The 16,991-nt window shown below is 44.1% G+C and overlaps 1 protein-coding gene across 1 annotated transcript in view; it reads right to left on the bottom strand.

Annotated features, from left to right (window-relative positions):
- LOC310875902 (uncharacterized protein) overlaps positions 1 to 16,991 on the bottom strand; it is a 33,868-nt gene that overhangs the window by 15,069 nt on the left and 1,808 nt on the right. The window contains 3 exon segments of the mRNA XM_083789335.1: positions 1,107 to 1,168; positions 1,375 to 1,536; positions 2,262 to 2,758. Of these exon segments, the coding sequence (XP_083645461.1) occupies positions 1,107 to 1,168; positions 1,375 to 1,536; positions 2,262 to 2,543 (506 nt within the window). The 5' untranslated portion in view covers positions 2,544 to 2,758.

Here is a 16,991-nt window from a genome sequence, read left to right as displayed (position 1 = left end):
GAACTATACTGGTTACCCATACAGGCCAGAGCCAAGATACTCCTCCTGACCTATAAAACCTTAAGTCGAGGCTAAAACACACACCTTTTTTCTATGCACTATACGGTTCCGCCTAGTTTTAATCTGTATGATCCATAGCTATGCACATTTTACCATGTTTTACTATGTTCTTTTATTGCTATGCTATTTGTGTCTTTGATTTGTTTGTTGATGTATTAATGCTGCAAAGTGCACAGAGACCCCTTGGGGTGATTTTGTACTATAAATAAAATAAACTGAAACTGAACTGATTTCAGAGGGTGAAATGAGGCTCTGCGTGACTCACACATGACACCTCCATGCATGCAACATGTGCGTGGCACGACTAGTTACTACCAACAAGCCATTAACCACATGAACCCTTTGTATTCCCATCGGAACAGTCAACAGAATTAGCCGATACGCACACACACAGTTTGTCAAATGGGTACAGATGTAGAATCCACACACTGATAATTGTAAGCCTGGGCCATGTACATAAACTGACCACGAGTGGCAATAGCCGAGTGAAAATAAAGCGTCACAGTCCCTCGGGGATCGTGACAAATCGTGACAAATCGTGACAAATCGTGACAAATCGTGACAAATCATGACAATGAACACAATGTTTTGGGCCGATCAAATAATTTATAAGAAGAAAAACAAAACAAATAGTGTTGTCTCCTGCCTTTATTTTCTTCTTTCTAATGATTTGATCAGCCCAAAATATTGTGTTCATTGTCATGATTTGTCACGATCCGAGTTGGCTTTGTCCGCGGCGTAAACGTCTTTAAATAAATAAAGCCTATGGGAAAAATGCATTGCAATTCATTTCCTGGGCCACTCGCCGTTCTGAAAGGGGGAGGGACTGCGACGCTCTATAGCCAACATGACAAAGAGCAGCAAAGCCAAACAACTTGCCAAATATTGCTATGTTTGGGCTTTCATAGGCAGTGTGTCTGTGTGGAGAAGGCGCCATGTGTATCCCTAGTTGACCATGAACTGTCAACCCTGTTTGTTTCCCTGCAACATTCATTGTAATCTGTGTGTGTGTGTGTGTGTGTGGGGGGGGGGAGGGGGTGTCTAACCTCTTGAACTGTTTGAGGAAAATCCCCACATTCATCCCTCGCTTTGAGTCCAAGATGGAGATCTGAGAGAGAGAGAGAGAGAGAGAGAGAGAGAGAGAGAGAGAGAGAGAGAGAGAGAGAGAGAGAGATGAAAACAGAGTTAATTTTCATAGCTGCCTACATGAACACCACACTCTCTCACACACACACTCTCTCACACACACACTCTCTCACACACACACAGACACAGACACACACACACACACACACACACACACACACATCTCACCTCTCTGACAGATGCCCTGACTTTGAGCCCCCTGATGGGCGTGGCCACAGCGTGTGATTGACAGTCATTGTGACCAAACAGCTCCTCAACGCTCCTCACATCTATCTGGTACTGCTGCTGCTGGCCCCGCCCCTTTGTCCACAGGTTGGACCGCCCCTTCACCTAGGACACACCCACACAAACACCCACAACCACACACACACACACACACACACACACACACACACACATACACACTTCACTGAGTTAGTGAAATTATATTTTCACTATATATATTATTTTTTTCTTTAATTTTAAATTCTTATCCCACGATTTTGCAACCCATTTTTTCATCCAGTGTCAATCCTAATGTAATCCTGGGCGCTACACATCCTCTGCCAACCTGGGGGGGCAGCGGACTGACCTCATGCTTCCTTCTATGCATGAGGAGTCCAAGCTGCTTCTTTTCACCTGACAGGGGAGAGTTTCCCCGGCCAGACGTAGCACGTGGAAGGAACACGTTATTCCAACCAGTTCCTTTCCCCTCCATTAGGCTGGCCAGGGGGAGGTAGTTTAGAGACCAGGAATACTGCATATTTTTGTGAGGGTAACTCCACACAGAAAGGCCCTTTCGCCAACCCACGCCTCGGGTATGGGCACTGATGACACGGAGGAGAGAACACGCCCACAGTGCTCACAGCGTCCCCAGCGGGAATCGAACCCAGGACCTTCTAGCTGTGAGGCGACAGACTGTGCCACCGTGCCCCACATTTTCACTATATTTACACGACATGCAGTCTTGTTGAAAATAGATCTTTTGCTACTTTTGTGTGACAGTGTTGTACGACAATGTAGAGCGTTCATTTGCAGAAAGATGTAGTGTAAATCATGATTTAAACATGTCTCACCTGTTCCTCTGGAATGGTCTTCCAGAAGAAACTCCTCACCCTCCTCTTTTTCTTCTCTGTGACTTCGTGGCCCAAGGACAGGGGGGCAGGAGGCAGGAGGGGGGGAGGAGGCGGTGGAGGGGGTGGCGGGGGGGCAGGGTTGCCCCCGACAACCGCGGGTGGGTTGGAGGGAGGAGGGGGCGGCGACGACGACGACAACGCGGGGACATCGACAACCGCGCCCAACGCGTCCCTGAAGCTCTCGCTCTCATTGGCCGGTGAGACGCTGCCCATCACGTGCATCGCTGCCGCCGATTGGACGAGGGGGACGGGGGAGGAGGCGGCGCCCGCACTGGACGCGTGGTTACCGCGCTACGGGGTTGCCACGGTGACCAGAGTGTGGACGATGATTATGATGAGGATGGAGATGATGACGACTGGAGCAGAGAGAGGTCATCGCCACGGTTACATCAGGGGGTCAAAGGTCAAAGCCAGGACTCAGGTCAAGAAAAAGAGATCTGGAAAACAATACACAAACAAACAGGTTCACGTTTGACAGCACCTCCTTTCTGGACTGCATGCTCACTTAATTAAGCAGTGGTAAAAGCCCAGAATTCAAAATGTACTTGAGGAAAAGGACAAAGTTATTGGCATCAAAATCTATCTATAAATGCACCAAGTCTCTGTATGTAAGTACGTACGTCTGTAATCCACAGAACTGTTCGCCCTGTCGACTTCAAATTCGACATACGCGACACACGTGTAGAAGTAAAAGTACTGAAAATTTGACATACCAAAGTAAAATACAAATACCTCAAAATTGTACTTCAGTACAGTACTTATACTTATATAATTATTTACTTTCTACCACTGCACTTACGCCGACCTGAGACCGATTCTACAAATGTCAGTTCTCACACTTTTTCGTGCCACAAGGACCTCCAAAATCATTATGTAAGAAAAAGAAAAAAAGAAAGAAGAACGTGCTATATATATATGGTGCTATAATACTGTAGCTATTAAATTGACACGGATGTTTCCCGGTTTTAATGGACCAAGCCCCTCCAAATGATCCACAATGCTGCAGCACGCCTTCAACTACATTGTCCTCTCTCGCATTGCCTTCATTGGTTTTTGGTCTCCGTCCATCCCTAGTACAGAACACTGACGTACGTAGGATAATGGTTGCATGTCAACAACAATATAAACTTAAAATTAAGTAAGTGTGTCTGTGTGTGTGCGTGTGTGCGTTACATAACCACAGATCAGTGTGAATGAAGTTTCTTCAGTCAAGAGCTTCAAAGTAATCGCACTAACTACCCATCCTGCCTCACTCACTGTGTGTGTGTGTGTGTGTGTGTGTGTGTGTGTGTGTGTGTGTGTGTGTGTGTGTGTGTGTGTGCAAGAGAGCAAAGATATTGGAGAGAAAGAAAGACATTTGATAACACACTGAATAAAGTACAGTGACACATTTAGACATTTACTTGCTGAGCGTATTATTTATAGTAAAATAAAAAAGTTTAAGTCGTCATACTTTAATACTACTATTTGTGTGTGTGTGTGTGTGTGTGTGTGTGTGTGTGTGTGTGTGTGTGTGTGTGTGTGTGTGTGTGTGTGTGTGTGTGTGTGTGTGTGTGTGTGTGTGTGTGTGTGTGTGTGTGTGCGCGTGTGTGTGTGTGTGTGTCAGATGCCAGGGCTGGAAATGCCATGCGCTGCCGTGGAAACTGTTCTCAGTGCTGAGCAACAGGCTGCATTCCACACAATGCCAGTTTGTTTACTAGGAAATACAGATTGCATTGGGGTCACTGTGTGTGTGTGTGTGTGTGTGTGTGTGTGTGTGTGTGTGTGTGTGTGTGTGTGTGTGTGTGTGTGTGTGTGTGTGTGTGTGTGTGTGAGTGAGTGAGTGTGTGACGTGTGTACGTCTAGTTAAGGCACTTGGCTTTGTAAGGCAGTATAGAAGTTGATACTCCCAGACAGTGTATGTCTGGGAGTAATTAATTAGCTTGAATTTAAATAACAAGGCACTGATGAAGTGCCATTTGAACATTTCTAAACAAGGTTAACTTTTGAGCGCAAATACAATCATTAATCTGCCTGCACAATAAGTACATTTACTTTTGGTACTTTAAGTCCATGTTGATACCAATACTTTTTGCACTTTTACGCATTATTGATACTTTTACTTAAAAGGTGTAGGGAGTGGGCATGGTGGACATTTTATTTTGAAGTTTCAACTTCAAAATAACGTTTCAAGGCTATGGGGTCTCAAAGTCTGTGACTTCCTGCACGTGTTCGTTTGTAAACAAAGTGACAGAGAGACATGGGGAAAAGCCAGCGGATTATGTCTAACCTATACACAACCTATATACATGTTTTAGCGTGATGATTATGTTTAAAACAAGTAATACACTGTCTGGATGTCATCTTGAATGAGATTAAAAACGGAGTAGTTCTTTAATCAACATCAGCTGTGGAGGAAGAGGACAAGGTATGGGAATCAAACTGAAGAGCTTCATTTTTATTGGCTTTTAATTTTTATCGATGTGTATCTCTACACGTCATCACGCAGCACGTTTTCGTTTTCAGGGAAGTAATTAAAAAAAGATTTTTATGGACTTTTGATATAAAAACACACAGAAATGAGAATTTGCCCACTTGCATCCATTGTTAGGTACCGGTATGCCATATGATGACCACGGATATGGTCTAAAAGTGTGAAAAACGTATTTTTTATTCCACTACGCCTTTAAGTAAAACATTTGAGCACTTTTCCGCCCATTGGGTAGAGAGGTTAGGTTTATAGGGCTTAGGGTTGGCAGTATGTCATGCCATGCCGTGAGCTTGTAGATCTACTATTATTGGTTTTAGGGTTAGGGATAAAAATCACACTTGTGTGAAGTGAGTGGCGCAGCAAGGGCAGTATTTATATCAGCCAGGTGACGTCTTACATTGTGATTTACCACCCTGAACAAACATTAACGTCCATAGACTTGGCTGCAACATGACGTAATTTTCGGAAAGCCATGCATTATGGCAAAGAAATACCGGTAGTAAAAATGACATTCATAATGTCGCCATGTCGCAAGTATACTGTATAACACAGACAAACTCTCTAGAGACTCCAGAGCAGGGGGATGACATCATCCAATTACGCTGCAATAATGTGCAAATATAGAACCAACCCAGTGACCCCGTTCCCACGCAGTGCCCCGATTGGCTGACTGGATCACAGAGTTTCACACGCTGTCACTGTGCACATGTCACATGATAAGACTCAAATGACTGAATTAAAAAGGTGACAAATTAGAATTTGATTGAAAAGACCATGGCAGAAGCTAAACGCAGAAATAAATCTGCCATCCTATGAGTTAAGTACAGTACTTAAATTAAATGTTAAGTACTCAGATACTTTCTACCACTGATGGGAACTGTGGTAGGTCAGTAGAGAACACAGTACAGGAAGTAACAGGCCCAGTCACAGTTGCATGCTGGGAAAAATCACTGAAGTGAACACAGCAGACAACTCGACTTCAAAAAGTACTGAAATGAAATGAACTGTGTGTGTATGTGTGTGTGTGTGTGTGTGTGTGTGTGTGTGTGTGTGTGTGTGAGAGAGTGTGTGTGTGCGTGCGTGCGTGTGCGTGTGTGTGACGTTGCTGTGAAGTGACATTCTTTCTGAACTGATCATACTCTTGTTGGTTTACCTCCAGTTACTGACCCAGTTTATCAGGGCGTCTATCTCTGCATATTTGGGTCCTGACCTAAATACTAACAAGAGGAGAGGAGAGGAGAGGAGCGGAGTAACAGTGAAAACTGAAATTAAATATGTGACAGGAGGAGTCAGAGGACAGAGACATGACAACTTTCTCAGCTTTTTTCCCCATTCCTCCTCTCGCTCTCTTGTTCCATGTTGAAATATAGATTTGCTGTTTCAAATATAACCCAAGCTTGGGAAAGAAGACAGAGTACTCTGTATAAATCTGAGTTGTAATGAATTATGTAATGTAAACATGCTGTGAATGCGTGAATTATGTAATGTAAACATGCTGTTAATGCGTGAATTATGTAATGTAAACATGCTGTTAATGCAATTGTGAAATGGTGTCTTATAAACCCATGAGGTTGGGCACATTGTGTGCAGGACACGAAAATAAATAAACAATCATCATCATCATCATCAATCACCCCTATATATTTTTTAATGTTTTACAAAGTTTCCTGGCACTAAATATGCAAATAATGCGGATTTGTATACTACTGAGAAGAAGTGGCCTTGAGTAGCGATGGCAACGAAAGGCATCAGTAGAATCGCTTTGTGAAGAAAGAAATTTGACGATCTTTAGGTCAACTCCGATACTGATTTTGTGCATAAGGGAGAAGTTCCAAAATTATTATATGTCAAAACCTATACGTCAAAACTGTGGGGGGGGGGGGGGGGGGGGGGGGTGGGGGGGGGGGGGGGGGGGGTGGGGAGGGAGACTGTTTAGGCCTGTCACAAAGATGCAATACAATATTATACTATATATATATCTGACTTTTATACAACTTAAATGGTATAAAGAACGGTTTCTCCAGATCGGGTAAATTGCCGATCACAGATAGTCATTTGGAGTAAATATCGGCCGATCACAGATCGGTGGCTGATCGATCGATCGGAGCCACCGCTAGTGGAGTTTGCATGTTCTACCCGTGTCCCCTAGGGTAGGTACCCGTGTCCCCTAGGGTAGGTACCCGTGTCCCCTAGGGTAGGTAACCTCACAAAAAAGCATGCAGTAATCCTGGTCTCTCTACACTGCCTCCACCTGGTCAGCCGGGGCAGCCTGGTGGAGGGGAAAGGAACTGGTTGGAATAACGTGTTCCTTCCACACGCTACATCCTACCGGGAAACTCCCCCCATGCTCACTCCTCACGCATTGAAGAAAGCATGAGCTCAGTTCGGGGCTCTCCCCAGGTTGGCAGAGGGAGAGTAGTATAGCGCCCAGGATTACAGTGAAAGAACGGGTAACAAAATCGCGGGATAACATTTTTAATTAAAAGAAAATTCCTGGATACTCAAACAGGTGTCTTCAGTTAATCTGTCTGATTACTCCTCTAGTAGTCAGATTGAAGCTGGGTGGAGCTATGGGGACAATTTTATGACGACAGTGACACCTTCACTCCTGGGAAGTGATGGTGTCAGACATGAAAGAAGAAAGATAACAAGTGTCCTGTCCTTCGAGGTCCAACAAAAATAAGGGCTTGAAGGAGCCGTCAATCAAACCTATTTGATCACACTCAATGAGTCACAGCCCTGAGAAGAGCGGTGATCAGAAATAGAGTAAAAGGCAAAGCATGCGCATCCAAAAATAAGTTGGCAGTACATACTGGTGCTAGACAACAATACGTACACTTGTTGAGACTTGTTATTGGCGCTGCACTGCGGCGCTGCACTGCGCCGACATGGGCATAAAGGCTACGCTTGCATGCGGGCCCTTTGTCTAAGACAAATTTCCTCCTCGGGAGACAAATAATAAAGAACCTTGAACCTTGAGACTGCCCTTCTTCTCTTTGAGAGCTGTATGAATGAGAAGATATTTAAATGTGACACCTGCTTGCATATTCAAGGCCTGTAAATATTGCTAACGTTTTATTTTTTTTGGTTTTTGAGTGGTGCAACCACTACAAGGAACAGCAATGTCCGTGTTCACCTATGTGTTCACCTATATGGCCATGAGCACCAGTATATGACTATGAGTACCAGTAGGGGCGCTGTTGTGCCAGAAACAGAGAGAGAGATAGTATTAGTGCTGCACTGTTGCCTGCTAATGAGAGAGAGAGGGGGGGAGAGGGGGAGAGAGAGGGGAGTTGAACCACTCAGTTCACACGGGTGTGATTTTTTCTCTGCAAAGCATAATGTCAGCACCGCAATCACGTGCAAATGTCACACTACAGTAGGGTCAGAGCGAAGGCTAAGGTTATAGCATTCAGCCTGCTTTATCAACTCCTTCACCTTGTGATCAACAAATCGCCAGGTACAAATACTCAAATAAATGCAGTGGAATAAAAGTACCAGTATGATATTTGGAACTGAAATGTAGTGGAGTAGAAGTAAAAGTATATTGAAAATACTCCAGGAAAGTACAAATACCTCAAAATTGTACTTAGGTACAGTACTTAAGTAAATGTATTTGGTACATCCACCACTGCTTCAAAGTCATTTTTTATGGAAGCCAGCGACCGAAGGCTACACGTGTGGCTACAGCCTACACAATAATCTACCCCAGCTAAAAAATAAGAAAATAATCACACCTGTGTGAACTGAGTGGTGCAACTCCCCTCTCTACCAATCCCCCCCCCCCCCTCCTCTATCTCTCTCTCTCTCTCTCTCTCTCTCTCTCTCTCTCTCTCATATTAGCAGGCAACAATGCAGCACTGTCTCTCTCTCTCTCTGTTTCTGGCACAACAGCGCCCCTACTGGTACTCATAGTCATACTGGTGCTCATTAACGTCACACAGGTGAACCAACACATAGGTGGGTGAACACAGACATTGCTGTTCCTTGGAGTGGTTGCACCACTCAAAAAAAGAAAGAAAGTTGAGCCGGCTTCAACCTTTTTTCAGTGCTCCGGTGACGCTGTGAAGACATGTCAATCATTCATATGTTTTTGTTTAATCATTTCACCTCGTCTCTCCATGGTTGCCACGGGGAGGAGGGGGGGGGGGGGGATTCTTGCCAACATCAACGAGTGTGTTGTGCAAGTGCAACACTTGGACGACTCGACGACAGTGTAGCTGACCAGGCGGTTTTGTAGCTTTTGTCACCGGTAGTTTCGACGCAGCATCTGAGTGTGAAGTGAAAGACCTCAACCCCAACTCAGCAGGAGTGAGTCAATTTACTATTACAGAGGAGGAGGTGCGTAGAACCCTCAAGATAATTAACCCACGCAAAAAGTGGCCTTGTGGTTAGAGTGTCCGCCCTGAAACTGGGAGGTCGGGGTTCCATACCAAAGACTGTAAAAATGGGACCCAGTGCCTCCCTGCTCGGCGCACGCTGCGGCTCACCGTTCCAAGAGATGGGTCAAATGCGGAGAACAAATTTCCCTGCGGTAACGTCTGTGACTAATCGTACGACTTTGACTTTGCACCCGATGGGATAAGGGGTTATGTGCTTAAGGAGTGTAGGGAGCAGCTCAGCCCTGTACTGAGACACATGTTCCAGGTATCGCTAGATACTCACTATATTCCAAAAGCGTGGAAGACCTCGCTTATAGTTCCAGTGACGACAATGTCTAATCCCAAAGTCCTTAACGACTATCGGTACCTTTCGGTACCTATCGGTACTAACATGGTACCTTCCCTGCAGGCTATAGGGCCTCAAGATCGTTTGTTGCCATAAGTATAGGACTTATGAACAAGCAGGCCCCATCTCAGTTCCGTGCATTAAGTCAAGTGTGATGTGATGCCTCTTGGAACTATGACTGGTGGCCTTCTGTTGGCATTGTTTCTTTATTGTCTATGTACTGTGTGATCTGTTTGTTTGCATAATGTTTTATGTATATCCTGATGACTGCGGTGCACAAAACAAATTTCCGAAAGGACAAATAAAGTATCTATCTATCTATCTATCTATCTACCTTTTTGATCCCGCGGGGGAACTTCAGTTCTATAGGCTGGGGCGCAATGACTCCTCATGCTTTGAAGGAAGCATGAGCTCAGTTCGGGGCTCTACCCAGGTTGGCAGAGGGAGAGTAAGGCCCAGGATTAGAGTATAGGCATTTGGCAACGGGCGAAACATGGGTTACAAAATCGTGGGATACATTTTTAAATGAAAAAATAATAAGCGCGCTTATGAACTCGATGGAGGCTTGGTGTCGAGGTGTTGTGTGTAGTCATGTAGGTGGCCGCCCCATGGAGACATGGTGTACGAGGTGTTGTGTGTAGTCATGTAGGTGGCCGCCCCATGGAGGCATGGTGTACGAGGTGTTGTGTGTAGTTATATAAGTGGCCGCCCCATGGAGACATGGTGTACGAGGTGTTGTGTGTAGTCATGTAGGTGGCCGCCCCATGGAGACATGGTGTACGAGGTGTTGTGTGTAGTCATGTAGGTGGCCGCCCCATGGAGACATGGTGTACGAGGTGTTGTGTGTAGTCATGTAGGTGGCCGCCCCATGGAGACATGGTGTACGAGGTGTTGTGTGTAGTCATGTAGGTGGCCGCCCCATGGAGACATGGTGTCGAGGGCTGCACAGAACACGTGTTTTGTCTGTGTTCTGGGGGGAAGAACAGCTCCAATTCATTTTCAATGGAAGTCACCTGGTTTGACGAGACAGCCTTGTTTGATGGGGGCAGAACACAGCCATCAAGCGAGGTTGTCTCGTCAAACCACGTGACTTCCATTGAAAATGAATTGGGAGTTGTTCTCTCCCCTCTCCCCCAGAACAGAGAACAAGAAACCATGTTTTTGAATGTGTGAGTGCAGCCGAGGCGTTGCGTGTAGTGATGTTGCCCCATGTGACCACCAGACAGACTCAACACTCCGAGAAGTGTTGGCTGTAAATATGGAACCACGATGTCCTTCATAGTGTCCCCCACCACGTCAACCGTGCTGACAGAGAGACAGCATTCTAAGACAGAACATGGAACCATGAACAAACATGCAGGGCATTTTACAATGTACCGGGATCCACGTTTCTACCTCTCAGAGGACAGGCCCATGAGGGTCCATTAGGACCCATGGTGGTGACCCCCCCGGGCCACGTGTTGAGAAACGGCGAGCTATCAAACCGGTTGCTTAGCGACCTCCATGAAGCAGGACTGTCTAGCCAAAATGGCATTGACAACCAATGAAAAATGTTTTGCATTCTTTGACAAAAGCGCACGCACGCACACACACACGTGTACACACACACACGTGTACATACACACACACACACACACACACACACACACACACACACACACACACACACACACACACACACACACACACACACACACACAATGCAAAGGCAAATATTTACACTATAAATTTGACCTGCTGGCACAACACACGCATAGGAACATTACATAAATTAGGAGACAGCGGACGGCGACTGGAATTGGATATCATCCCTCCTGGAGAAGCACACGCACACACACACACACACACACAAAGGCTGTGAAATTGATGACTCATGCTATGAGTCATAGCATGTTATGCATGCTATGAACAATAATGAATAAAGCATTAATTAAGAACCAACTATAATGACTGATGCAAGCCTGTTGCATTGATAACACCGACCTCTCTTACAATGGAATCATTCAAACTATATATATATATATATAGTTTGAATCATTCAAACTATATATATATAATATACATATATAGTTTGAATGATTCAAACTATATATATATATATATATATATATATATATATATAGTTTGAATGATTCCATTGTAAGAGAGGTCGGTGTTATCAATGTAACAGGCTTGCATCAGTCATTATAGTTGACTCTTAATTAATGCTTTATTCATTATTGTTCATAGCATGCATAACATGCTATGACTCATAGCATGAGTCATCAATTTCACAGCCTTTGTGTGTGTGTGTGTGTGTGTGTGTGTGTGTGTGTGTATATATATATATATATATATATCTAATATACATTAGAAAAGTTGTCACGTGGTGCAAAAGATGTGCGCACTAGCCATTGAAAAGATGTGCGCATGTGGCAACAAGCCAATGAAAAACAGTGCGCAACCCCCCCCCCCCCCCCCCCCCCCACCCCCTCCCTCTTTGGCTGCTGAAATGTGATCTCCCCTATGGATCTCCCTCTCAGCACTCCGCAGAGAAACCTTACCTATAGTCGCCTCACCATTTAGCTTATTCCTTCTAAATCTTTGTATTTAAAATATAGCTCGCTCAGCGAATGTCTTAGTTACATTAACATTGTTCTTAGAAAGTACTTGGTTTGTGCCTAACTACTACGATTAGACAGATCACGTTTGTTATTCCGCTACTGCCAGTACTTCTGATTGCACGCACACACACACACACACACACACACACACAACACTACCCCGTGTCCCACACACACACACAACACTGCCGCGCGGATTTAAGCTGTCAAACCTATTTTGTTAAAGTTACATATGCCACAGACACTTGCCTGAACTGTGCAGCTGATATATATACAGCATTGTCATATTTAAAAGGCGCTTTATAGCTTCTCTCAGCTCAAAGCGTGTATGAATAAGGAGATAAATGAACAGCTGACGTCGGTGGGAGAGGACGTCAGCTGTGTGTGTGTGTGCGCGCGCGTGTGAGAGGGAGGTAAACAGTCAGCAACACGTTAAATTTCTACTTCTACTAAAGAAAGAGGCAGCGATGGAGCCATAAGTCCATATCCATAAATTCCAAAATACTGTTAAACATGACGGCATCAGCCTGCTGCATCCTCCTAGCTGTTGTGTGCTAAGCTAAATCATCATACAGAACCACAACAGTCAACACGGCATTGACCAGGGTTGCCACATTGACTGAGAGGGAAACAAGCAACCAGGTCTATTAAAATGTTAACAGGCCAGATCAAGTCAGAAAATAAATCTAGAATAAGCAACAATATTGCTGACTGTCAAACATCATTGTCCAATGTTGTTTTACAGCAGTGGTTCTCAAACATTTTCATGTCATGGACCACTAATATTCTATATGTATATATATTTATATATATATATATATTATTTATATATAATATATATATTTACTATATATACACACCGGTATATATACAGTGTACAGTGTACACAAACCGTATCTAGGTGTGCCCCAAGATTTTTAGGCTATGAAAAGTGTGCCCTGGGACAAAAAAGGTTGAGTTAAGCGGTGCCCAAAAGGTAGATCACGATCTACCAGTAACGTCAGATCAGGGGTTTTGTTGGCCAGCGCCAAAAATGCTCCCCGACAGCATAATCGGAGCAAATACCGGGCAGTGTGTATGAGCCATAACGTGTTGACTACACTACACTACACTAATAAGGACACATAATAATAACTAATAACCCATCCGTTACTACATGTGGAGTCAACTCCCGCAATTTCCTTCTTCCCATAGTGCGCGGCAAAGTAACTCTGGGATGAGCGGCCGCGAAATTCTAGTATATATATATATATATATATATATATATATATATAGGGCTGAAGTGGTTACTGTATGTTTTGTATGTAATAAAAAATCAAAATCTACAATGTAACCACAGTATAGTAACTAACGTTTTCAAATAATTATTGTAGTGGAGTAAAAATTAAAAAATGAAATGAGATGAAGTGGAGGAGAAGTAAAAGTATTTGAAATTTGGAAAGTAAAGTGCAAATACTTCAAAATTGTGCTTAAGTACAGTACTTAAGTAATGTACTTTCCACCACTGGTGAGCTTGACGATGTGATGTTTCCGGCACAATAACTCAGGTTTGTACGGTCGGTACGACGATGGACGGTAGGCTACAGTTGATACATGACATTATTAAACGCTAAGCACTCAAATCCACTTTGACAAGAACCACAATGGGAATAAGACCTAAGGTTTTAAATTTTTTACTGTGATCCTTCGTGCACCTGTAATTGCACGCATGCTCTACATCGGTGTCGCAACCATGTCATTGTCCTTTTAAAGTGAATTATCAAAACAAACAAAAAGAAAAAACTCCACAGATGAAGTTGAACGGCTCAATTAAGGGATTACGCTGGAGCGGCTGAACCCGGGTCAACCGACTAGACTGTCTGTGAAGATGATCCGTGGAGATCATGTTAGGATGACGTCGGTCTCCGACCAAACTGTTGTTGCTATACGGTACATAACGACGTTAAATGAACTCTGCTCGTCTTGACCTTTGACATACAAAATCTAGTCGGTGCTCCCGGCGTTGACGGCTCTCTGTCTGTCTGTCTGTATGTCGTCTCGGTCGTCTGTCGCGTGGAAACCTTGTATGTCCCAAATCTGTTGCTTTTGGGGAAATGGAAAATAGAAGCTGTGGAGCCGATCTATACCCATGCCGACGGGATGGACCACAGAGCATTATTATTACAGGCATACTAGGTAGAATCCCAGATCTGTGTGTACTGTATAGTGTGTACACTCACACTCCCCCGTCCCCTCTCTGACAGGTATCAAAGAAGTGATTGCTGTCTTTGATGCATTCAATGATTCGAGAGAACACTAAGGAGCATATAGAATGAGTTTGACACAACATATAAATATATATATTTTACATTTAGGCTCAAAGTTACCTATAATGCCTATAAGTCCTATAAGGCCTGACACGAAATAAGAAGGCCTATACAAGACCTACAAGTTCATAGCGCGCCGCCGAGATCTGCTATTTTTCATTAGCTAAAGTATAACATAAGGCTTAGTTAAAACACCAAAACAGATTCCCGGCTCCCGCCCAAAATGGGTTAACCCAAAATGGGTTAAAGCCTTAGAGTATATATGAATAGAGAAGGCACCCAGAGGAAACCCTGAGGCGAAATGGACATAGTGGCCGAATGAAGGTATTGCAGCCTGGCCCCAAACACATGAACGCGCTGTCCGTTGACTATCATTGTACACGTTCACGACAGACAACGCTCATGCGCGTTCAACGGCAGCGCGTTCATGTGTTTGGGGCCACTCACCATTGCAATCCGTCCCAGAATGCACTCTGTTCCTACCAGGAAGGAGGAGTGAAATCGCCTCATGCGCTTTTGAGCGACTTAATGCAAGTGGATGGAAGGAGAACTCGGGTGTCTTCTCTATTCATATATACTCTAAGGTTAAAGCCATCGAAGCCTGGTGGCGGGAAGGGGCAGGACAGACCCAGGTGGCCAGTCTGCAGGCAGCGCTGTCAGACATAGGATAGGTGCAGCACATTGAACGTCAGACACATACTGTAGGATAGGCGCGCATAGTTGAATTGGCCTGGTGGAGACAAAAAAGGCCAGTGTGACTGTCTACAGGTCCTGGGCAGGAGGCAGTTTCAAAATGACTGGAATATTCAAAGCCCAGTCAGTCAGTCAATTAAACATGCTGCACTGATTCTTCTCAACATGGGGTTCCATTCCATGCAGGAATGCTTGAGATCTGCTATGATTAACAGTTAATCATTTAGCAGCTCTCAGGTCTGTGCTCTAATCAATACATATGCACTGCAGCTGTAACATGAAAGTGAGAATTATCCGCGAGACATGGCCAAAGTATTTTTGGGGGTCGCTACTTTTGCATGACGCTCTTGTGCGACGAAGACATTAATTTATATTTAAAAAAATGAAAGGATGACAAGGCATCTACAGCGATGATATGAGGTCTCATCTGTGCACAGTAAACACACCAGTACTCATTTCAAAATATGTGAACACACACACACACACTTCAAGAGCATCGGGGGTGAAAAGGGGGGCTGAACCCTATTTACAAGACAAACAGCCATAAACAGTGTGAGTTTATGGCTGTGTGAGTTTATGGCTGTATGGCTTTGTGCCTCAGGTGGTCCGCGATCCTCGCATGATAGCTTATCCGTGAGATTGCTTATCCGTGAGCTAACTTCCGGTTAAGGCCTGGGGTCATTTTTGGTCCCTGGCTTGAATAAGTTACCTTCTTTTCGACACAGTAGCAAATGACTGATTTTTTTTAATCAATTCACTTACAAAGATCCTGCATTTTTTTCAAGTTTTTTAAGTGCCCTGTGCCGTTTGCATCACGATTCGGTTTGAATCGATTTTAATCTATTTACGATATACAGTATCGTTACATGCCTAAAAACAAATCATTCATTTCAAATACAGTATATTATTTGTTGTTTTTTTTGCTGCTAGCGGTGAAAGAGAAACCTTTTATTGATCCTCGGTGGGATATTCAGGGGACCAATAAATGCGGCTATAGCAGGGCTAATCTACATGTAAATGTCCCCTTTCAATCGGGTAAGGTAAAGAAATAAACTTTTACAGCGGTCGTTGTGCAGTTAAAGACGGAACTGGGAGTCTTGTTACGTGTGTTTTAAAAGGCAACATGTCAGACCCCTAAAAGTCATCTCTGTGTACCATGGATACGAGCACGCACAGGACCCCCAGGCAATACTATACCCCCTGACCTGACGAGAGAGAGAGAGAGACCGACCACAACATGCAGGAATAACAGGGGGAGACGTCTCACCAGTGACCTCCATGAACACCTGAATGATCTTTTATATAATACACTGTAGTGCAGCACAATTCTTATGAAACATTTTTATCACGATTCTTACATTCTCATTGTTTCAAATGAAAGTGTATATTGTCTTTATAGTCTGTAGTTGCTGAACATTACTACATTCAAAATGTGGCACCTGGAGCCAACTACTGTGACTTGTTTAAACAGACAACATTAAAGTGCTTGACTTAAATCTCTCTTAAATTAATTGGACAGCCAACTAGTGCGGCATGATTCTTGCTCAAATTCAGAAATGGGATCGCATAGGTGTCTGAATCTAGATTGCGATCTTTTTGAGCAGTGCCTAACCGCTCCAATGACTGGCTGTGTGTGTAAATGGGATAAACACCAAACAGAGACCCTACACACTGAATTTTGCAAATCCATTCTCCGAATCCAGCGGGGAAAAAAAAATAGAGCACTGAAATTCTACAACCACCTAAAAGAAAATGACCCAGATGCACTCCATAACAAGGCACTCTCCCACAGCGAAACTCTAGAGAGATGCCCCCTCAGTCAGCTGGCCCTGGAACTCTGCGCACAAGCACAAACAGAGCCACCAGATAG

This window comes from Protomyctophum parallelum (assembly GCF_964188405.1).
Source record: "Protomyctophum parallelum genome assembly, chromosome: 18".
NCBI lineage: Eukaryota > Metazoa > Chordata > Actinopteri > Myctophiformes > Myctophidae > Protomyctophum > Protomyctophum parallelum.
The sequence above is the reverse complement of the archived record's forward strand: the minus strand, read 5'-3'. Positions and strand labels throughout refer to the sequence as shown.